Genomic DNA, 24,117 nt, shown 5'->3' with positions numbered 1-24,117 from the left:
TTTTTTTTATCTGCCATACGTGGGATTTATCTTAGCTTCTGCACAATTGTTTGGTGCGTTTCAAATATGTTACATCACTGACCTCCGACTACAATTTTATGGCGATACAAAGAGTGAAGAAATGTCATTTATTTGCAAAATAAACAGGGAATCAAACTATTGGAAGCTCATTTGCATTTAGCTTTTGGCATTTTAAGTCTGAATCGTTTTGAAATGATATTTTAAGCATAGGTACAATATGTAATGAATCCAATGCAAATCTAATCCAATTCCAATCTGAACCAGCCCTAATCCAATCAACATCCTGTCCTTTTGGTTTATTTTTACTACTATTACTGAATGGAAATCTTACTATTTTTCCCGATTTAAGACGAAATTAAAGTATGATACCATATACCTAAATAGGAATTTGAAATGTTTCAATTTTTAATTCGTTTGTACTAAACAAACTGCATTATGCACAAATGCATATTTTTTGTAGATACAAGTTCTAATTAAATTTTCAAAAGAATGAACATGAGTATCTACTTTACGCTGTTTAAGAACAAATGATCAATTATTATATCCAAGTCTGCTTCCTACATTCGCACCGTGTCATTTACCATCCCAAAGTCCATAAATTATGACACACTTCCCACCCCCGGCAGTGGAACATTAATTAATTGTTGCTTGTTTTCTGGTTTCTTTTCAGGCATTCCAATGAGAGCACCATGGAATTGCAGGCGATAGTTTTTATTTTAGCACACTTTCTGGTAAGTACCTGGGCGGCGCACTGTGAAGCTGCATCTTTCTTTAACAAGAAAATGCATAACCATTAACCGCAGTTATGATGCCGGATTATCTTTGTTCCCTAACGGTAGCCGAGAAATAATATTTATAGCTTGGACTGGACTTGAACAATGCTCGCAGATCATAACACTCTGAAACCGGAAGAGTTATAAACTGGCGAACGATTAATGGTCCTACAAAATAGAAAAATGAAAAAGCCGATCCAAACCGCCTGGTTATGGTTGTGAAGCGGTGAAAGGAAACGTTGTTGTCGTGGTCATGCCTTCAACGTCCTCGACGTGGTGACTTGATGTGTTCGTGGCTATTTTATGCAGCACTGTTGTCGACTGTATTGTAAGTACGCTAGCTTTGAATAGACCAAGCTGCACAACAGAGTGCGACTTATTTCTCACATGGTTTGATATTTAAATGATGGAATAGGGGCACTTTGGTTTTGTATAATTCTCTTAAGAGCCCTTAATTTTAGCAAAAAGAAAAGCTGATAAATGCCAATGATCGTGGCATTACTGATTCACGAATACAAAAATATGTTTCATTAAAAATTATCATACAAATTGATCCACAAATTATTCATTTTATTTATAATTGTAGTCTATAGTTGTATAAAAGATTCTGAATTCTAATTTTTTGAAGTATGAATTTGTGCTGCATGTGCTATTACTAAAATTGTAATTGTAAAATTGTTCTTATTTGTAAGGTTTTGCAGATTTGGATTTACTTTGTATCTGGATATCAAAACATTGCAAAATATTTGTCGTGTACTATGTCCCTTCTCCACCACCTAAATAGAAATCCCATGCAGCTCCAGCATCCTAAAAACCTATCCGTAGTATCGCGCCGTACACGAAGCAGTCTTTGAGTACAGCAAAAGCTCATTCAGGAAAAAGTGGTTAAACCCTCGTATTGGCAACCACCCCGATTCGAGGTTATTGAAACTGGTTTAAGCTGTTTTGCGCCTCCTGCGATACGAGCAGTGTCCAGCCGTATGTAGTTGGCACGGTTCGGTTCACCACTTTTGCTGTACAAACGAGCATTTAGTGCTACGGCAGCAGTCGACCAATAACAGCTCTTACGGGGCTAAACGGTAGGGTACAATCGTGATATTTACGGCCAACTTTAATGAAAGCTTCACATCAGACCGATATGACGACGGTGACGCAAGATCCTTCTTCATATCCAACGGACAGAGTTATGACCACGACCGGGCATTCGATCATCTCGATGTATTATGGCTCGCAAATTGTAAATGTCAACGCCCAACGGGGCGTTGTTTGGCGTTTGTTGTTACTTCATAAACTTTGATAAGGTGTCAATCGATGATCCATTATACAAGGTCAACGAAATGTGGTATCTGGCCAATTAACAAAGACACGAATTGGACATTTCTGTTCGCGTAGACCCTTTTGGGGTGGTGCGGTGATGGTGGTGTTTATGATTACGGGTTTCGGAAAAGTCTACGTTTATCTACGAAGGAGGAAAGGTTGGTATATCTAGAGCCTACGAAGACTCTTTTCCTTGATTTTTTTCTTGTTTTGTTTTGGAGATTCCGTTGAAGCTAACGTGATTTTTTTTTTTTTTTTTTGGGGGATTAGAACTACTGCGTCCATTAATTAGAACTATTGTAGTATATCCCTGTTTTATGTACGTGTCGTTTATTACTGACCACAACTTAGTATATGGTCAGTCATGTGCCACGACACGTTACCAACCAGGAATGATGTGGATTATAAAACCAATCACTTTCCCTGGCTGAGCAAACCAAATCTCTCTGGGCTGTATACAGCTGCTATCGATAAATTTCGGTCTGCGTCTATGTAATGCACTACAACTGCAAATCAGATGGTCCGATGTTTCGCTTTCAATATTACAAAAGCGACGGATATTATTATGAACTTGTCCAATGTTTTTTTTGTCAAATGATATCTGCACGGACAGTGCCCAGTTACTAGACCAGTATATGTACAAAGAGCTCGCTCGTTCAGCTCTAAGAGCTTTTTAGTGACAATTGCATTTGGAATATTAAATCTTTTTGGTAACACTTTGTGGCTGCCAACCAGTTGGTTATTACCCTTTGTGATTCCCAACTTTTAAGTTCCATTTTAATTGCACTGTTCGATACACCACAAAATGGTTCAGGGCCAACAAGCTGCAAGTTGGAGCCCTGCTTTGCGAGATGGTCTGCTATTTCATTCCCTTCAATACCACAGTGTCCAGGAACCCAATACAAACATACAGAGTTTAGTTGACACAGGAGCCGCAAGGAGAGAATACATTCCCAGACAATTCTTGATGTGCATTTTTTAGGAACTCAATGCTTTTAGTGCAGCTTGGCTGTCAGAAAAAATGCAGATATTTGCATGTCTATATTTTCTTCTCAAGCAAACATTTACACACTCTATAATTGCAAAAATTTCTGCTTGGAATACAGTTGGCCAGTGGCCCATGGCTACTGAAATAGATATTCCAGGTCCAGAGATTCCTGCACCAGTTTTCGTACTGATTTTTGAGCCGTCAGTGAAGAATACAATTGAACCTTGACGAACTATAGGACCACCGGCATCCCAATCCGTACGCGTCGTTGCGTGCACCATATAGGGAATGTCGTAGTTGTCCTCCGCATTTATCCAATCTCCGATCATGTTCAACACTGGTCCTCTTTTAAAATGTTGTAGAATGCTCAAGTGACCTCCGATAAGGTCTCCTGGTAGAACATTCATGGATCTTTTAAGCCTCAGCGCACTCTTCTCCGCTTCCAGTTGTACGTGCTCATGCAACGGTAGCAGATTTAGGATTGCCTCTAGTGCTTTCGATGGAGTGCTGCGCATCGCTCCCGTAATAGCAATACATCCAAGTCGTTGAAGTTTGATGCTGATGCTGCAGTGGCCTCCTTGGTTTTTGGCCACCACACTAGCGAAGCATACGTTACTTTTGGTCTTATAATGGAAGTAAATATCCACATAATCATTTTTGGTTTAAGACCCCATTTTCTCCCTACAGTACTGGAGCACACCCAAAACGCACTGATTGACTTATTTATCGTAGCGTCCAAGTGTTTATTCCAATTCAGTTTGGCATCTAAAATCACTCCTAAGAATTTTACCTCTTTACTGAATGGAATTATCTTTTCCTCAATTCTGAGAGGTTTCAAGTTATATTTCCTTATTTTAGTAAAAGGAACTATAGTGATCTTTGAAGGATTAATGCTTAGACCCTCTTCCATGCACCACAAATATGTGAACATCAGAGCCTGCTGCATTATCTCCGCAACTACGTTATCAAACTTCCTCTTACTATGATGACAATATCATCTGCAAAGCTTACAACTTCGAAACCTTTAGCTTCCAAGCTTCTTACAAGATCGTCAACTACTAACGACCACAAAAGTGGTGAAAGCACTCCTCCCTGTGGGCAGCCTTTTGTTGCCCTCACGGTTATAGACGATCCCCCGAGCTCTGAAGTGATTTCTCTTTCTGCAAGCATAGTATGAATCCAGTTTATAATACTTTTGTTAAACTTCCTTTTCTTCATAGCTGTAGTCATCGACGAGTATGAAGTGTTGTCAAAAGCTCCTTCAATATCAAGGAAAGAGCAAAGAGCTATTTCTTTTATTGAAAGAGATTTCTCAATTTTATTTACAACGTGATTAAAGACGTATTCTGGGTTGATTCAAGATTTGTGGAAACAGATGATTAGAGGTATTAGAGGTAAGTGCCGGTCCGACAATCATATGACGAAGGCGTTTATTTCTGTGATTTTTATTTCTTTAAAGATTTTTTTCAAGATTTTTTGCTAAATCTTTCATGTTTCCAAAGTAGATTTTTCTCAACTGAAGTAATAGTCTGAATTTTGACTTCCTGATTTTTTCCAGGAAATCCCTCTGGGTTTAGCAAAAATCTACCGTTTTGACTCAAATACAGAACATGACTCATATTCCGAACACGTTTTAGAGCTCTGAAACTAATCTTTTGAACCTATGGAAAGAACCACGTTGTTGAAATAGCTATTTAAATTCAAGCGTTCGGAATATGAATCATATTATATTCAGTATTCACAAGAACTTATTTAGAACTTCTTTTACACTAAAAATAATTTGAAATATTCGCAGGGCAGCATTGGTAGTTTTCATAGAAAATTATTTAAAATTTTCAAGAGAAGTTCACCGAAATTTCAACTGAAATTCCACCATTTGCACGAAAAATTCAAAAATCCTTTGAATTTTTTTTTTTTTGCTGAATTCAATATCCTATCAGTCTTTGAATAATGAATGATTTCTAAAATAAAAAGTAAATAAAATCGCAAAACTTACTTGATTTCAAACATAAGTTTTTGGAATAATGTACTTCTTTATTATTGTTCTAGATAAATTTTTAATTCATAAGACGGGCTTGGTAGTCATATCCCAAATAACATTATTGGTTTTGTAACGGTCTTGTAACCCATTTTTGTTCTATAAGAGTCTTTTAAAACCAGTATAGAACCCAAATGTTACTGGAGATGGCTTCCGTTTCTGGCTCTTGCGCAGGAGGTCGTGGGTTCAATCCTGAGCTCGTTCCATTCTTCTAATTTGTATTCTTTTCTATATCTTTCATGTGTCTAGCAATCGCTAGATCTGAAAATGGACGGTTGCCATATTTTCTATCACCTATACCTCCAACAGAAATCCATCACTTGTTTTTCTATCACATTGGCAATTCGTTAACCAAGACGAACCTCTGCCTTTCGGACCTTGTGGCAAGTACAGGGGTGTATTCGTCTTACGCTGGGCGAGAGATAGCGTCATCATTTCCTCCCCTTCCTTACATTGACTTGCATTCCAACGTTGCAGGCGCTGTTAGGTTAAACAAATGAAATCACCAGCACTTGTACAATGCGTACTGGCTCCATGCAAACATCTATTGACTCTCTGAGCAAGAACAGCTGATCTGGTCAACTACGGGAGGTCAGTCAAGCTTAAGCTCAAGCTCAATTAAAGTTTTCCCCGTCACAAGACGAGTTTAGTACTTTTCCATTCAATTCCACCACATTTTAATCACGTATTTCGACTTCTACCTCAACTGTAAGGCCGTCTTCAGTCCCATACTTACATGGAGGGGCATGGAGGGGCCGTCGCCCCCCCTAAATTGTGGAAAGATTGAACGGCTACTGAAATGAATTCCCTCAAACATGTGCACCTTACGATCCATTCATATACAGAAATAGGTGGTTGAAATTCAAAAGATTCCCAAAACTTATTAGGGCATCCAGGATCCATAATGTATGAAAGTTCAAAACAACTCGAAACATTTCGGGCACCCCTGGGAACTTCTGAATTCCTCCGGAAAGTTATCCACAAATTCCTCTGAAAATCGTTTGAAAATCCTTCTCATGTAATTGTAATTCCTCCTCATCTAGAAACCCCCCACTAAATTTTTTTTTTAGGAAATTCACGACGAAATTCCTTGAAGATTTATTTTTTTCTTTCCAAGATTTACTTCTAGATATTTCTTCGGCTATTCTCTCTTCAAGAAGAATCCGGCATTTCCTTCAGGCATGCATTCGAGAGTTCCGTCAAGAAAACATACGGAATTTCTTCCCAAAATTCTACCAGAAGTTTCTTCAAAAATTTATGACGGAAATCCTACGATTTAGCTCCATAATTTCACTTGTAAATCTATAAGTAATTCCTTCGGGCATTCTTCTAGGAACTTCTCCGGGAATTCCTCTCGGAACTCTTCCTTTAATTCCTCCAGGATTACTTCCAGGAAATTTTCCGGGAATACCTCCAAACATTCAATAGCGAAATCATCTAGCATTTCAATCTGGAATTCTTCAGAATATCCTTCAAGAAATCCTCTAGAAATATCTTCATGAATTTCTCCTGGAATTCGTCCAAGTATTTCCCCAGAAATTCTTACAGGTATTTTTTCGGGAGTTTCTTCAGGTACTTATCCAGGAATTCCTTCAGGAATTTCTCCGGGAGATTTTCCGCGGAAGTGTACTAGAACTCCTTCCGGACTTCACTCGGAATTTACTCGGATATCTGCCAAGAGTTCTTCCAGAAATTTCTTCGGAACAATCCGCAGGGATTTTCTTCAGCAATTCATCTGGGAATACTTTCAGGATTTCATCTGGGAATTTCTGCATTAACTCCTCCTGGTATTTTTCTGGGAATTCCTTCAGATATTTTTTCGGAAATTCCTTTAGGAACTTCTCTAAGAATTATTTCAGGATTTCCATGTGGGAATTCCTCCGAAAGTGCTTGTGGGAGATCCTCCGGGAGTTCTTCCAGAAGTTTTTCCAAGAAATTCTCCGGTAATACCTCCAGGAACTTTACAGGGAATTCCTGGACGATATTTGGCAGGAATTTCACGGGAAATGGGATTTCGGAAGTTCCATCAGAAATATTTTTTCTCTTCCTCTAGGGATACTCCACCGGATGTTCCTCTGAAGTTCCACCAGTAGTTCCTTCGGGAATTCAATCAGGCTTTCTTCCAGGAATTCATTTAGCATTTCTTTATGCATTTATCTACAAATTCCTCCAGAAGTTCCTCGGAGAATTTCTCTGGGAGTTCTTACGGAAATTCCTCCGGGAGGTTCTTTTAAGAATTCTTTCAGGAACTCCTCCTAGTTCATCCTAGAATTCTTACGAGAGTTCCTCCAGAATTTCTTCCGGAAATTCTTCCTGTAGTTCTTCAATAAATTCCTCCAGAAGTTCTATTGGCAGTTCCTCCGAGAATTCCTCTGATAATTTCTCCGGAAATTCCTATAGAAAATCCCCCGGGAGCTCCTCCGGAAATTACTCTGGGAGTTCCTCCGGGAGTTCCTTTTCAGAGAAACACCCGGAGAAACTGCCGTTGAAACTCCCGGAGGGATTCTCGTAGAAACTGCTGGTGGATCTCCCGGAGGAATTCCCGAAGGAACTGCCGGAGGAGCTCACCTAAGATCTCCCGTAAGAACTCCCGGAGGAATTTCAGGAGGAAATCCTAGAAGAATTCCTAGAGGACCTCGGAAGAACTTCGGGAGGAATTTCCAGCTTAATTTCTGAACAAAGCCTAAATGATATCCTGAAAAAAGCCTGAATAAATTCCTGGAATAGCTTCTGGTGGAACTCCCGGAGGAATTTCCGTAGAAACTCCCGGATGAATTGCTGGTGGAATTCCCGGAGGAACTCTCGAAGGAATTTTCTGGAAGAATTTCTGAAGAAACTCCCGGGAGAATTTTCAAAGGAACCCCGGGGAAGCTACCAGAAGCATTCTCGCAAACAACAGAATTCATCGTATAGACAAATCTCGTCTAGCTGAAACCTTTGTTGGGGTTTGTAGCTGGACCATCATCATCATCAGGGGACCTCCCGGAGAATTCCCTGAGCTCCTCGCAGAGAAATTCTCGGAGGAGCTTCTGGTGAAAAATCTATATAAATTACTGAAGAAGCCTAAATAAATTCCAATTCTGCCGAAATTCCCGGAAGAATTTTCAGAGGAACTGCCAATAGAACTACAAGAATAATTCTCGAAGGAAATCCTAGAGAAATTCTTGGTGGAAATGCCGGTGGAACTCCTGGAAGAATTCCAGGAGGAATTTTCGGAGAAACTCCTGGAGGATCTCCCAGTAGAAATCTTGAAGTTTCCGCCGGTATTCTTTCAGGATTTCATTGCGAATTAATCTAGGAATTCCTCCGAAAATTCTATTGTTGATTTCATTTTCGGTATAATTTCTGTATAAATTTCCGGTGGAATTCCTGGAGAAATTCTTTGAAATTTTTACAAGAAATTATTCGAAACAATTCACGGAAAATTTTATGGAATTTACACAAGAAATTCGAAGATTTTTCGTCAAATTCACAGGAATGTTTACTGGCAATTCTGCGGAATTTCCACGGAATAGTCCTATTCTTAAAAATTATGGGAAACAGCACGAAATTATTTGAATTATTGCAAGGAGTTCTGCAGAACTTATAAAGAAGTTCGTGAAGATTTTCTTGGAGTAAATAATGGTGGAATTTTCAGATCAATTCCCGTCAAAATTTATGGTGGAATTCCTGAAGACACTGCCGAAGAAGTTTCTGGAGGCATTCCTAAAGAATCCCTGATAGAATTTCGGATAGAATGCCAGGAGCAATTGAATCATTTGTTTAAGAAACTGCATAAGTCCATTTTACACAATTTCGAGAAAACAACGAAAAACTGTTTTTGAACAAATTGGCATCGAATCTTTCGATTTCTTCGATACAGATCAATAGTTTTTAGCAAAACTCAACACCCTGGGGCACTTTTGGTGCAAAAACTGTAAGCAGTACTCCACAATTGCTCTTCAAAATGCGTGGACATATGTAGTTTCTCGAACAAACGAAAAAAACATACATTCCTGAACAATTTTTTTTTCTTATTTTTTGCCAGAATACGTATTTTTGGACGACGATTCAGAATATATAAAAATCTCATTTTGGCCAAAAATGTTACATATGCAGTTTCTCAAACAAACTTCAATTGTCGAAGGAATTCCTGGAGAAAGCTTGCATATTGATTTTTCTGCCTATTTTATAATGAATATTATTTCAGAGAGGATTTGTTTAGAAATTCAGATGTATGGTTCTAGTTTTCTTAAACTTATGGAAGAATGCAGGATTTTTATAATAATTGTTATAACCGATTTTATATAGGCTCTAGAAAATACGAATTCAAATAGAACGCTCGTTAACAGGTGCGCGAGGGCCTTTATGTGCCTCACTGTACTGCATTGATAACAACGAAAAATATGATAAAAAGATGAATAAAATTAATACATTCTGATTCGAAATCCGTCCATTGTGAACGGAATTCGAATCATAGGATCATAATCCGTACAGCTATTTTCCAACTAAATATTTAATTTGAAGCAGACCGATTGACCAGACTACCAGTGTAAATAGTTCAATACGCATCTTGAGAAGCAATCCCTATGAGTTTCATTCTGCTGATTTTGCTATATTGATTGCAATTTGTAATTTATTTGTAATTTATATACTTATAAGTTATCCTGCATAATTGTTGATTCGAACATTGACTTGTCAATATGTCCAAAAACAAAATATATCAAATCCGTCGGTTACGAGTCGAGCCAGCCTTGGCCTGAAAGTCTCGTTAATAAAGATATAAAAAATTCCGTCGGATCAATCGAAATCATAAATGACAGTTATCAGTTTCATGAGCTATATGATTCTGTTTTCATGACTATAGTTCATGGTTCCGGAGCTCATGCTTCATGATATCATGACTCAGTTTGCCACTTTTTGTCATCTAATTCCGAAAACGTAACGCCAGGGTTACGTTTCGGCAAAATTGGTCATGATGTCATGACCTTTTTTCATGGTGTATTTTCATAACATGAAAATTCCTTTTTTTTTCCCAAAATTATGACTCGTTTAGCCACTTTTCAGCTCTTGTTTTTTACCCGTGCAGTCCTCACCATCTTTATCCTGGTCGATCTAGGTACATACACCACCCAGTTAACAAAAGATCGTATAAGATGCCACATAAGATGCTAAAGTGAAAGCCATATAGGTATTTTCCCATACAATATGTACCACCACTTTAGCATGTTGGAAGCTGTCAACATTCTCCATTGTTCCCCCAACTGCTGGAAAGCTGGAAGAGGTTTGATTTGGTTTAAGATTAAACCTGCTAATAAGAAGCATTCGACAAGGTCACTGTGCTTACTTTGCATATGCGTTCTGTTTTTCGGTCTTAGAACCAAAACTTCGAGAAGTGTCGCCTTTCTCGTGCAACAAAGTATAATTCCACTCCAAAACATTTTCTTTTTAGGGTCGAAAAATGAGAAATTGTTTGATCTTGGTGTGTATGTACTCTTTTCAGTCTTATTTTTTTTTCATACAGATGGACTTGACCGATTTGAGTGAATGAATATTTATTTACATAGTAAGATGACTCGCTTTTATCAAAATCGATTTTATAGGTTTTTAGTAAGAAAGTAATACAATCTGTATTACTCTAGAATGCAATACGTTTTTGTACCATTCCATTCGACTGGGAGAGAATTATTATATCTTTTTGTAGGTTAAAATGGTTCATTTTTTGAATTCGAATGAAATTTTATCCATACGAATAATCCACAAACGTGCCTAAAAAACGCAGACCTATGTAATAGCTCATACCCCAAACGGTGATTGTTAGTTTTTTTTTTAACAATTCTGTATAAGAACCTTCCAAAACCTGTATAAGAACTGGGCATATGCGAAAATGCTAGATTCTTATACAAATATTGCATGAGACCTTACAATTTTGCAAGCTTTTCTTACAATATTTGTTTGTGAGCTTACATTTTTTGTATAAGAATCTAACAATTTCGCATATGTCCAGTTCTTCTAAAGGTTTTGGTAGGTTCTTGTTTAAAATTGTTAGAGAATCTAACAGTCGTTGGGTGGGTGTAGTAAGTGATTCATATTCTCTGCCCACAATGTTATAATGGAAAATAAATCTAACATTACTGCCATCAATACATGAAGTCCTAAAAAGAGCTAGATTTTCTAGCTGCTGAGGGAAGCATACAGCCAATGTTTCAATGGTGTTCGGTATCTTTTTGTTTTTCAGATTAAACAAACTCTATCCAGTAGTAGGGGAATAATAAGTGAAATAACGAAATCTCTGCTTGAAAGGACTTCAAAACTTTAATCTATTCAAATTGAGTATTGTTAATCTACCAGGTTGACGCGCATAATGTGGATTCACATCCAGCAATAAACGAGACCTCGCATTAAATTTGTATCGCTTTCTACAAACTTGAATTACTCGGGTCGCAGCCATATCTGGGTCTTTTTTTATCCCATGTAAAGATAGTGGGTCACGTTGCATTCATGATTACCGTCAATAAGAAAAAAAAGCACATTCCCACAAAGCACGAAAGAGAAAACGTGGGCTGTTGCAATAAGGTGCCCGTGCTTATTTATCTGGTAGTAATCATCAAAACATTTAAATTGATAGTCTGTAGAAGAGTGGGAGATCGGGGAAGCACGTGATGGGTCCAGATTTGCTCACTGGATGAACGCATGGGACACAACGCCGCCGCCGTCGTCGTCGTCGTTTTGCTGCGATACAATAATCAACATAGGTATCCATGGCTGTCCGAAAAAGGAGAAATCTTCGCAAAGTAGGTCAAGTGTACCATATCGACGCGATCGTTGGACGAGGGTTCATTCATATCTTGAGTCATTTAACTGCGACGAAGCTTAGCAGTCAGATGCATAACGCTGGCGCTGCGCTGGTGGAACGGCAATAAAGGCCTAATTTTGATATTGAGGAAGTGGGCTCGTCGCTTGTTTTCATGTTCGTGTTTATTAGTTTTGCTTTTCGTTTTCTACTCTCGACCGTCACCAACAAGGTTGAGTGCGTGACGGCAGAGGATTTTGATGAGCGAAAATTGACTCAGTTGCCGTTGTAGAGGGTGAGAAGAATTTGGCGGGCAGAGTCAGTGCCGTTCGGTTTCGATCGAGATCGAGAGCACACCCGCCAGCATGATGATGTTGCCCCCGGTAGCAGTGAAAGTCCGTTGCTAATAGCGGTGTGGATCGGGTAGACATAGTGAGTAGTTCTACAACGAGGTCATTAAAGCGTCTTTTACCATTGCTGGCGCAGAAGTACGTATGTGCGCAAATAGGGGGTAAAATAATAATAAACGAGTGCATTAATGATCAGACAAGCGAACACAAGGATTGCGCCACGAACTCCCGGTCGGAAAGGCGATTACAGACAGGGGCCGGTTCAGCTTTTACAATTCGACATGATTTCGAAAGTGAATTTGAGGGAGAGTGTGGTGAATATTTTAATAAGAATTTCACTTTCACTTAATATCAATTTTATGGAACTAATGTTGCTTTCTGTATAGTTTAAAGTATGAGTAAAGAAAAGCTGATAGCAAACGCGGTTTTTGTATAAGAATAGAGTGATTATGTGTAGGTTTCGAATTCTTGATACTTGACCTTAACGTTCAAGTTACATACCCGTATAAAGCAACTGCCCGAGCAAGAGCGACGACCTCGATAACAGAAATAGGTATGAACTAGCTTTGCATAAGAGGTAAAATACCAAAAAAAATAATACCAAAAACTTATATGCAGAATACTTGAGGCATAACATGCTTAGGTATTTCAATACCAAGCAAATAATAATTGGTTATGCATTTAGTATTTAAATTCAATTTTATAACTGAGTATGTTATGTCTCAAGTATTCTGCATAACAGTTTTTGGCAATATTCCTTTGGTATTTTACCTCTTTATGCAGGGCTAGTTCATAACATAGTGTGGTGTCGATAACAGAATAAGGTATTATTGAGCCAATTTCTCTTGCTCGGGTGGAAGAATTATGATAGTATACAGACCTGATAGTATACAAACCTCCAAGAGCATATGCGGTCGTGTGATAATGGTTCCTCCCTTTCGCACACATGCTCTCCTGATCGCTATTTCGAGCGCTTTTATATCAAATAGGGGAAATGACGGCTTTGGCAGGTTTTGTTCTATTATTATCAGGGGGGTTTTTGTTGACAAAATTTTATGAAATTCGACCAAAATATTCTTTGATATGCAAAGAATGTTTAGGTCAAATTTGAGCATAATTAGTTATAAAAAAAAAACCCTGACAATAATAGAACAAAACCTGCCGAAGCCGTCATTTCCCCTAGTGAATTCGAGGCTACGAAGATTGTCGAAATCTCATCCGCAACCCTTACTATTGATTTCGGTCTATCCAGCGTTACACGGTTTAACCGTACTTTAGCGAAAAATTATGCTCTAGCGCTCAAAATTTTCATAATTAATTTTGTTTCACTAAATCTTACACCGAGAATTTGTTTCAGGGTAATCATTTGATCTAGCGTTGGAATCTGGTTTGGTATTTGCCAACGAAAGATTTTTAAAAGCGGTCTGTTAGTCAGTCAGGGGCCATGATTTTGTATGCCGAGTGTATGGGAGTGGGGGGGGGGGGGGTATTTCTCGGCAATTGGTAACCCCAGTCCAAGCTCCAGTTTGAGCCCTTTCTTAATGAGAGGGCAGATGACACCAGTTAACAGCCAGTTTTTCCTCCCATGTTTCGTACGTAATATGGTACAGAAGTCTTTCCCTCGGCAAATAGGCCATTTTCAATTTTGAGTAAAAACAGGTCTCATGACGGCTCAAATTTTATGATTTTGCTAAATAAAGATGAAACTGGGGTGTTAATAGTGCCAAGACCACTTCAGTTCATTCCGGTCATATTGGCCAGGATCCGGGGTTCCAGTAAAGTTAACATTTCCCAAAGTTGGATCTAAACAAGTCATTTGACGGCATAATTTTTTATGATTCAGCGCAGTAAAAAAGAAAAAGAATTGAAGAAATTGCCACTCTGGATCAATCATATTGGCAAGGATTTGGAGTGCCTGAGAGGGCTTGTGTCTATATTTGATAGATGATATTCACGATTTTGTTAAATAAAGATGAAAATGCGGTGTTGACGATTTCAAGGCCAATTTAGTTCAATCCTGTTGTTTGGCCAGTGGATATTTTTAAACAAATCGTGATAGACCACAAATATCTTGATTTCATGAAATGTTTATGAAATTTTTGTTTTTACAATTCCAAGGCTACACGGAAAAAAATGCATACCCGAAAGTTGTCAGTTCATAATCATGATTATAAATTCTGATTCCAGGAATATTATCCAAGGGACTATGCAATCCCCATCGAACATAGTAGTTCGAAGTATAGAACACTCCATCCCTAAGAAACAATAGCGGCTGAGAAGTATCACGTCGGACTCTCTCTCAGTGGATTCGAGTTCGATCCCTGTGATGAACTTTTTTTTGTAATTTTTCAATCTCAACTTTCAGTTGCGTTACACAAAAATAAATGATGAATTCATGAGTTATATTCATATTCCAGAGCTGGAAAACGTATGTCTTTCGTGCGTTCTCCAAGGTCCGTCAGCATACCATCCTCGTTTCATGCCACAACGCCATTTACAGGGGATGGACAAAATAAGTAGGATAGGCAAATTTTTGGTAAAATTAGACGTGTTGTAACTATGGCAATTATCATCCGATTTTGACAATTCAGGCATGCCTGACCGACTATGGCCACCGGATTCCGGAGATATTCTGGGTTTTTTGGAGGTGTGTTCAAGAGCGTAAATTTGAGGTGGATATTAGGATAATGCTGTGGTTAAAAATTGAATAATATCAGTAACCATAAATGAATTAGGGCTCTTGCCGATTGGAACCATATATTGGGATTTGGAATCGGACCAGAATCAAGTGAGATATTGCCATTTCTTTATAATCGGTTCCGATCGATACTTATCAAAGGGGTCAGGCCACAACTTCATTTGAATCTCGCTTTTTGATAGATCGTCCACTATAATTTTATTCCAAATGGCTTCTAGTGTGCCAAGAATGAAAAAAAAACATGCTTCGCTTCCTGATCAAAATGCTTAATAGAAGAGCTGTAGAATGACTGGTTTTGGTGCTAGAACTAAAATGTCCCCTTCCACAGTTCCCCGGGGGCAATCCGTAGGTCCTGGAAGCGGTCAGATCCATCAATGGTCCATTTTATACTCATACTCCACTTCGTGATCAAAAATCACGAAAAAAAAAAGCTTGTGCCAGGAAGCGGTCAGAGCCGTTAATGGACCATTTTATATTCATACTTCGCTTGCTCATCGAAAACCATGAAAAAAGTGGCGTCGAATGACTGGTTTTGGTGCTGAATTTTTTTTTATTCTTTATTTAGGTGTTTTTTTAATTCTAGATTAAGTTCAACACCGGAGGTGCTGAAGCTAAGCTGTCCCCTTGCACAGGTTCCTCGGGGCCAATCCGTAGGTCCAAGAAACGGCCAGAGCCGTCAATGGACGATTTTATAGCCATACTTCGCTTCCTGATCGAAAACCATGAAAAAAGAACCGTCGATTGACTAGTTTTGGTGTTGAAGCTAAAATGTTCCTTTCCACAGGTTCCCCGGGGCCAATCCGTAGGTCCAGGAAGTGGTCAGAGCCGTCAATGGACCATTTTATATTCATACTTCGCTTCCTGATCGAAAACCATAGAAAAAGAGCAGTCGAATGACTGGTTTTGGTGTTAACCACTTAATGTCCCCATTCACAGGTTCCCCGGGGGCATCCCAGCGATTCCAGGATCCGTTTATTCAATTGGTTTTTCATTCTTGACACATTAGAAGCCTTCTGGAATAAAATTATAGTGGACGATCTATCAAAAAGCGAGATTCAAATGAAGTTGTGGCAGATCGATCGGAACCGATTATAAAGAAATGGCCATGTCTCACTTGATTCTGGTCCGATTCCAAATCCCAATATATGGTTCACGGTCTCAATCTTCATGCTGGCGTTTTTTCCTCCGAAAATCGAGTATTGTCTGTTCCGCGCCCGTTTGTATCGTGTCTCGTTAGTTCTCGTGCGGTGTTGCAACAACCTCGCCTATGCTGCATTCTTCTCCTTCTCTAACTGTTCACATTTGCCAACATACCAGTCGTTCGACTGATTCGGGGGCACCGTGCAAAGTGCAGCTGTTGCGGTGCTACCAATGGTGGATCAAATATCTCTCCAGCTGCGCCTCGTTGTTCTTCCGTTTTTTTTTTGTGTCTTTATTAAAGAGACTTTCAGCCCGAGGCTGGCTCGTCTCCGTTGTTCTTCCGTTGAAAGTGCCACTTCCAGCTGTTGTGTGTAGTCTTGGACTAGTCTACCGTCTTTTAGCCGCCCAATGTTAAGCCATGGCGTTCGATTTCAACGCGTATTTGTACACCGTAGCAAGTCTTTAAGCGCAGGCATACTGCAACGAGGTAGTGGTCGGACGCAATATTCGTACTGCGCTGGGTGCGGACATTCGTGATCTCATTCAGGGCTTGGTTCATCGAGTAGGTCGCATGTTCTGAGCTCTAGGACGGTTTGGAGGACCAAACAGGACTGTACTCGCTTGTGAAAGTAATGAGTGAAATCCTATCGGCTCAATGGGTCAGCTGGGATGTTCATCGATGCTCTAATGCATCATGCAGTACTTAGTTGATCGGGTAGATCACATATTCTGAAGTACAGGATGTTCTGGAGAACCGAAAAGGCATGTAGTAGCTTTTGAAAGTAATGAGTGACATCCTATCAGCACAACGCACCTGTTGGGATGTTCAGCGATGCACAAATACATCGTTCAGGACTTGGTTTACCGGATAGATCGCATGTTCTGAACTCCAGTACGTTTTGGAGACCCTGAAATAGTTTGTGGTTATTCAGAACTCGATCAATCTATTTCTTATGATCACATAGATGTTTTTGGACACATATTTCATCTTAGGACATTTTGTTTCTAGACATACAGGTAATCTTCGATATAACGTACATTCGATATAACGTCACTCGATATAGCGTACATTTTTTCCCGTTTTAACGTACACTTTTAAAAATAATTTTAATTTGGGTAGTTATTACAAAAGAATTTACTAAATAGTTAAGAACATTCATGTAGGGATGATATTATTTTATGGAGTCTAATTTTATCAGCTAGAGACATTACTGTTTTCCCCAGTTTGTATCCTCAGAATTCTACCGAGGTATTGGATGATATTAGTTAATGAGGTTTTAGGCATGTTCTACGGACAAATGTCTAGTTGATATTGTCAAAGTCAGAATTGGTGACGGTTTTTTTCAGGTCTGAGTCAGCCAATGTCGAGTAAAGTATTGGTATTGTAGATCAAGGTTTGAAATGTATACCAGATTATTTTTTATTCAATCCTAGGGGAAATTCCTGAGGGAGCTCCCAAAATAATTTCTGGCGAATTTTGTAGAGGAATTCCTGTAGGAAATTCTAAAAGAGTTCCAAAAAGAATTTTCGAATCAATTCTTGAAAAAAAAATCTGATTCAATTCATGAAGGAATTAAAAAAAAAACTGGAGAAATTTTTGAAACGGTTTTGTAAAGTAATTTCTGGAGGAATATTTTAAAGAATTTTTGAAGGAATTCCTAAAAGAACTTCCGAATGAGTTTCCTGAATCCATTTTTAAGCAATTCCAAAAGGAATTTAGGAAGGGATTTGCGAAGATATTACTAGATTTCTACAGGAATTTCTTCGGAAAGTCCTTCAGGAACTCCTTCTGGAATTGTTCCATCTGGACTTTCTTTTAGATTTCCTTCGAAAATAGCCCCAGGTTGTTGTTCTTCCGGAAAATTCACCAATAATTTATCCTAAAATTTCTCCAAAAAATCATTTGAAGATTTCTACAAGAATTCCTTCTGCCGTGCTCCACTGGACTGATCGTCGAGGGGATCGTGAAAAGCTGAAAAGGTTGGGAACTACTGGCTTAGATATTAGGTCAATATAGCCATATTGAATTCTTTCTTTGATTTCTTTCAAGAAAACCTCTGGAAATTCCTTCAAGAAATTCTTCGGAAAATCTTTGAGCAATACTTTTAGAAATTGTCCCAGGAATTTCTCAAAAAATTCTAGAATCAAATTTAAAGAAACTCAAGGGAAATTTCTAAACGAATTTGTAAGTATTGGTTATGTTATGCGATGAGTGTTGCCGAGAAAATCCTTCGGAGATTTCTTTCAATTTTTTAGGAGTTCCTTTGGGAAATAATTTGGAAATACCATTTGGAATTTCTTGGGAAATCTTTGACTACACTGGATTTTGTTTTTACACGATTTACACTTTCTTAATTTTTCACCCATCCTAAATGCTTAACGCATAGTAATTACCATGTGATTTTTCTTTGAATTATTTAGGATTTTTTGAAACATGTTGCAAAGATTTTGGTGGCAAATTGAAGTCACACGAACAAATTTACGAGCGAAAAAAAATCGTGTAAAAACAAAATCCTGTGTATTTCATTGAAAATTCCATCAAACATTCTGTTGGAAATACCTTCAAGGAAGTATTAAAATTTCTGGAAGAATTGGATAGAACTCAAGTATTTTGTATGGCTTTATTGAAGAATATAATTCCTAAAAGAATCTCTGAAATAATTCTCGCTCACCTTTTCAAAAGGACCTAAGTAACATTTTTTTCATGAATTAATTTGAATACTGCAATCAATAGCTTTCATGTTGTTCTGTTGATTGCGCTATTCAAATTAATTAATGAAAAAAATGTTACTTAGGTCCTTTTGAAAAGTTAAGCGAGAATTATCAAAGAAATTTCCGATGAAAAAATGCTACATTTCTCCAGACTTTCATTCAGGTGCTTCTCCAGAAATTCCATCGATCAAAATTGGCGTGATATCAGATTTTTTTTCAGTAGGGTAATTCGCCAAATGTTGAACGGCTAATTTCTTCGCCTATTGTTGAGCGCACGTGCATTTCTTATGGGAGTTCAACAATAGGCGACAAAATTAGCCGTTCAACATTTGGCGGTTTCCCCTATAATGTTGGCGTATATAATTTTTTTTAGGTGATAATATTCCATTTAGCGAGTCACGTGCCCCATCGTGCCCCAGTTTAAATCGACTAGAAATCGCGGATACTAAAAATAATGAATATTCATGCAAACGATGCAACTTTCAAAATAAGGATGATTACTCATGCTTCGATATAACGTACAATTCGATATAACGTACAAACTTTGAAATCAATATGTACGTTATATCGAAGTTTACCTGTATTTCCTGATACATTGAAGGATATGTACTCCAGAACAGGTTGGACGGCCAGGACATCCGAAAAAAATATTTCAACGCTTTTTCAGTTATATTTATAGGTACTAATTTTGGCAGAAACCAGTGAAAAAATTCAAATTTGTTCGTAAAATCTTCGTAAAAAAAAGTCGTCTTGAAAGGGTAGTTGTCTCTAATTTTTCGAGATTGTTTTCCAAGCCTCAACTTTCGTCACAGAAGTCTCGGAGACCCATGATGTTAAATATCAATCGAATCAGCTAGTCGAACACTTTTTACTTTTTCATATAGTAATTCTTAACCGATTTTCTCGCAACAAGTTGCATTCGACGGGGGACAAACCCTAGTCACTAGTGAATTTAATCACGATCGGCCATTGCGTTCAAAAGTTATGAAGTAAATGGTGTGTTGAACCATATAAGCTTGGTTGGTTGATTCGCTATACAGCATTTGCAAGAGCCGTAATGTAGGCAATCATTTATGATGTGTATCACACTGAGGCGAAGCCAATCGATTGAATCGAGAAAGGCATCGTCACCGCTAGTTGGATTAATCTGGGTTTTTAAAGTTATTTCACATTAATTTATTTTTTACATTTCTTTTTTTTTCATTTTTTCATTTTCATTTTTTCATTTTTTCATTGACGATTGGTATGTTTGACGAAAAGAATTCAAGAGGGAGACATAAATTTATAAAAATATTTGTATCTGCCTTACTAGTCATTTTATAAAAACTCGAAGTTAGCGAAGAATAAACTCCTGCATATCGATGCCGTTTCTTCATTAGTCCAAATTCAAATAAATAACAGGCGCTACCTTCCTTATTACGGAACTAATAAGCTACTCTTCCATGTAAGTGGATCTATTACCAACTGCATACCAACAATTTCCAAACAATTACCATTAACATTGAATGAAACCCATAACAAATGGCTTTGCTTGAAAAATGTTCTTTCCTCTTCAGCTGAAACAATAAAAGTTACCCGCCCTGCGAACGAAACGGTATAACCTGCATTTGTTGAACTTCTAATCTCGGCAACAGTTAGACAAAGCTTTTGCGTGCCAAGATGCAAACACGACGACGATTGCATAATTGCAGTAGGTAGGTACATGCGCATCAAAGCACTGCAACAAATCATCGTTGTCCGCTTGGTTGGAAGCGTTAAGACCACAAGTTAAACTGATGTGGAGAAGGTTGCACACGTTTTTCCGACGGATTCTGTCGGGCTAATCTGATGAGTCATGTCAGAGTCATTTAGCCACTGGCCATTGATGCTCACTCGCCCCCACACGTTCTTCAGCGTTAAAGCTTTTCTGCTCGTCCGCTGCTGTCTGATTAGATTAGTGTTTGCCATTGTGTGTAAGCACCAGTCAGAACAATCTACAGTGGCGAAGCATTTTTTTTGTTGCGATTCTTCCTTTTTAAATTGCGCATGACCTTTCCTTGTTTGGTTGATGGTCAGTTTGCTTCCACAATACAGCGGCATGGGAGAAGCAACGGCGCCATCCATATCCCGCTGTTCGTGCATTTCCTATATTTTATTGTAATTTTAATGCAATCAACAGCCTCCAAGAGTCGCACATGCCCATCGCGAGTACGTGGAATTGCCGTTATACAGCTGACCACAATGACCTACTAGTCCAGCGGACTTCCTATTTACCGGCTGCTGCTGCTGCTGGTGGTATGACTTCGCGGGCTCTCCGGAATGGGCTACTGATTAGCTGGTCTTAAAGGGAGTCACTGCGCATCGCACTCGCTATTATATGCCCCGTTAGATTTTCTTTCTTGGAGACGACGACGTCGTAAACGACACGGAATTCTTGCCTACGGTGCGCAAATGCGCTTAAGCACCGTGGAATTATCGCATTACGCGTGGAGATGGGTTTAATCAGGTTTAATGGGATTCATGTGCGATCGATAGTTATTCATTTCCTTATTTTCTTCCTCGAGGTTTTTAGGAATGTTGGAAATAGGGAGCGCGAAAAAAAATTTGAGCCAAAGGCTTTTGGTATGAAAAACGAGGACATTTTGCTGAAATAGTTTTCTTCGTGTTATAGTTTGCTTAAATAATATGCAAAATTGCTTAATTATTATCTACACTATTTACCTTCATATATACGGTTATCTATATATTCGTATTTGATGCGCATACATTTTCCCCGGAACTTTATTGATTTTCTAGCCAGAACTCGGAAAATCAGCGTCTTGGAACGCTGGATATCAGACAACAGGCGGAGCTCTAGTATTTGAAGAAACGAAATGAAATAAATGAAAGACCTTAAACTGAAAGTGAAACAACAACATTTTATTATACGGTTAGTAAGAGGGGGGGAGAAGCCAGCGTACTCGTGGTGACTCGAGGATTTTTTACAATGTTCAAGGATGGACGGGGCTTAGGATTTGGGATCAGGAAATTTCAGCTTCTCATCCGGGCATTGGCGTCAGGGACGATGTGGCGTGTCGTCGTTCTCGAGGAATGGTTCGACTGGAAGCATCTTCCGGATGGCAAGAGCTATGGAGCTCTACGGTACAAAAAGGCAGAGAGAAATGAGGTTTAAACAACTTCATATAAGTCGTATTGAATCCTAACTAAATAAAAACAAACAGAATACTGAGTATAGATGTTATTTTACGGCATATAAACATATAATCCATCCAACTGACTGGACTGATTCTGACCAAAACATGTTCCTGAAGAAAGTTTATATGCAATCAGCTAGACTTTACTTAAAGTTTAGCTCCTTGGTTTATGTGAGCTGATTCCTACTTCAGTGTTCATTTGGCAAAAGTAGACTAGTCCGTCCTGCATAGTCACTTGTCAATTCTAACGATTGTGTGTTTTCTGCCCAGTGGATTCATTGGTGTCGTTTTTGAATATCCTAGTTTAAATTATTATTTAAATTAGTTGTCCTTCAGATTACTCTTCTTGGTATGCTTCATATAGGGGAACAGCTTCTGGAATTCATCTCACGGCTCCGATATTCATCCCATAAAAAAAAACAAAGCAATGGATAGCAATTTGATTTGTTGGGGGTCGGGGGCATATGCCGCTCAGTTTACTTTCCAAAGTGATTGCATTTGCCAATGCGCCAGCGCCACGATACGTTTGAAGTTAACGAATAAGTGAATAAGGTTGAAGTGGGCGGTCTAAACATTTTAAAAATGTTTTGGGTTCGAATACAGCCACGGATCAACATTTTTGCGAATATGCTTGTAAAAATTATCTAGAGAAATGGCATGATGGAGAATTTGGATGAGTAAAATTAAATTATCTGGCAAGCCGGCGTTCACCAGTTTATCACCCGTCTTTCTATCCGGATAAAATACTGTTTGAGAACACTTGCTAACAGGAGAACATGGAAAAGTTGCACTCCGCTGTTTGGATCAATCCTGGGTTTTTATTCATATGAGTGAAAAATCCGAAGCCTAATTGTAATGTTATATCCATTGATGAAATTGTCTTTTCGATCTTCATCTGACTCCGGTACACTTCAGTGATTGATTTGGGATTTGGTGGAGAATTGAAGGAAACTACAATCGTAGTATCAAGAATTGAAGGAAACTACAACCGTAGGGCCCTCCTTAGCCGTGCGGTAAGACGCGTGGCTACAAAGCAAGACCATGCTGAGGGTGGCTGGGTTCGATTCCCAGTGCCGGTCTAGGCAATTTTCGGATTGGAAATTGGCTCGACTTCCCTGGGCATAAAAGTATCATCGTGTTAGCCTCATGATATACGAATGCAAAAATGGTTACCTGGCTTAGAAACCTCGCAGTTAATAACTGTGGAAATGCTTAATGAACACTAAGCTGCGAGGCGGCTCTGTCCCAGTGTGGGGATGTAATGCCAATAAGAAGAAGAAGAAGACAACCTTAGTATCAAGCTTAGAAAAACATCACTGACCATGTCGTCTTGGATAGAGGATCGACCAAAATTGACATATTACCTCCAGTATTCCAATCACAAACAGGAACATACCGATAGCCGGCAAACGGGCCTTTAGTGGGACAACTTCTTCTAGCACTGCAAACACCACTCTGAAGCCCGTTTCAATGAAGAAGTTACTGATTCCTAAGATAACCGTCGTCGAAGAAGACGTTGGATCCGCCTGCAAAGTAAATCCCATCCAATTGTATCGATCACCACACTGACGTTTCCGATTCCAATCGCCACATCAAACATCCACCTACCGAGATCCGCACCTGGATAGTGGAGTTTTTGGTGCAAATCGGCACTGTACGCGTCATTTCGCCGCTATAACGAATCGAGGCAGCAATCATAAGAGGGGTAATCCATGGTGTCATAAGTTTATGATCAACGATACCTTTCTCTTGCCGATTGCTCGCTCTGGAACTTTCAGATTGGTGCCGGTTAGGAGGACCACGATGAGCGCAAGTACACCCCAAGGCGCTAGACCTAAGGTGACGCAATTCCAATTGATAGTGTGAGTGATTTGTGTGTAAGATAGATAAGTATCAAAACATTTAAAGAACTTAAAACATCTTATTTGAACATATCTAAATAGAAGACTATGCGCATGACCTCTAACGGCCTGTGTGGAGAACATGGATAGCTGAACTCCAGAATTATTTGGAGAACTAAGAATATCCGCTTTGACCATATCTAAATTGTTTATCATGCGCATGGCTTCTAAGGGCCTGTGCGGATACCATGGGATGCTATTGGCTTTATATTGAGCCCATTTGACTTAGTAGAG

At 38.9% G+C, this 24,117-nt stretch overlaps 1 protein-coding gene across 1 annotated transcript in view; it reads left to right on the top strand.

The window, feature by feature from the left end:
- The window catches only part of LOC134209342 (uncharacterized), a 123,327-nt gene that overhangs the window by 64,010 nt on the left and 35,200 nt on the right, over positions 1-24,117 (top strand). The window contains exon 2 of the mRNA XM_062685331.1: positions 692-752. Within this exon, the coding sequence (XP_062541315.1) occupies positions 711-752 (42 nt within the window). The 5' untranslated portion in view covers positions 692-710. The remainder of the gene's footprint in view (positions 1-691; positions 753-24,117) is intronic.

Source organism: Armigeres subalbatus, chromosome 2 (assembly GCF_024139115.2).
Source record: "Armigeres subalbatus isolate Guangzhou_Male chromosome 2, GZ_Asu_2, whole genome shotgun sequence".
Classification (NCBI taxonomy): Eukaryota; Metazoa; Arthropoda; class Insecta; order Diptera; family Culicidae; genus Armigeres; species Armigeres subalbatus.
Note: the sequence above shows the minus strand (reverse complement) of the source record. Positions and strands in the feature narration are given on the sequence as shown.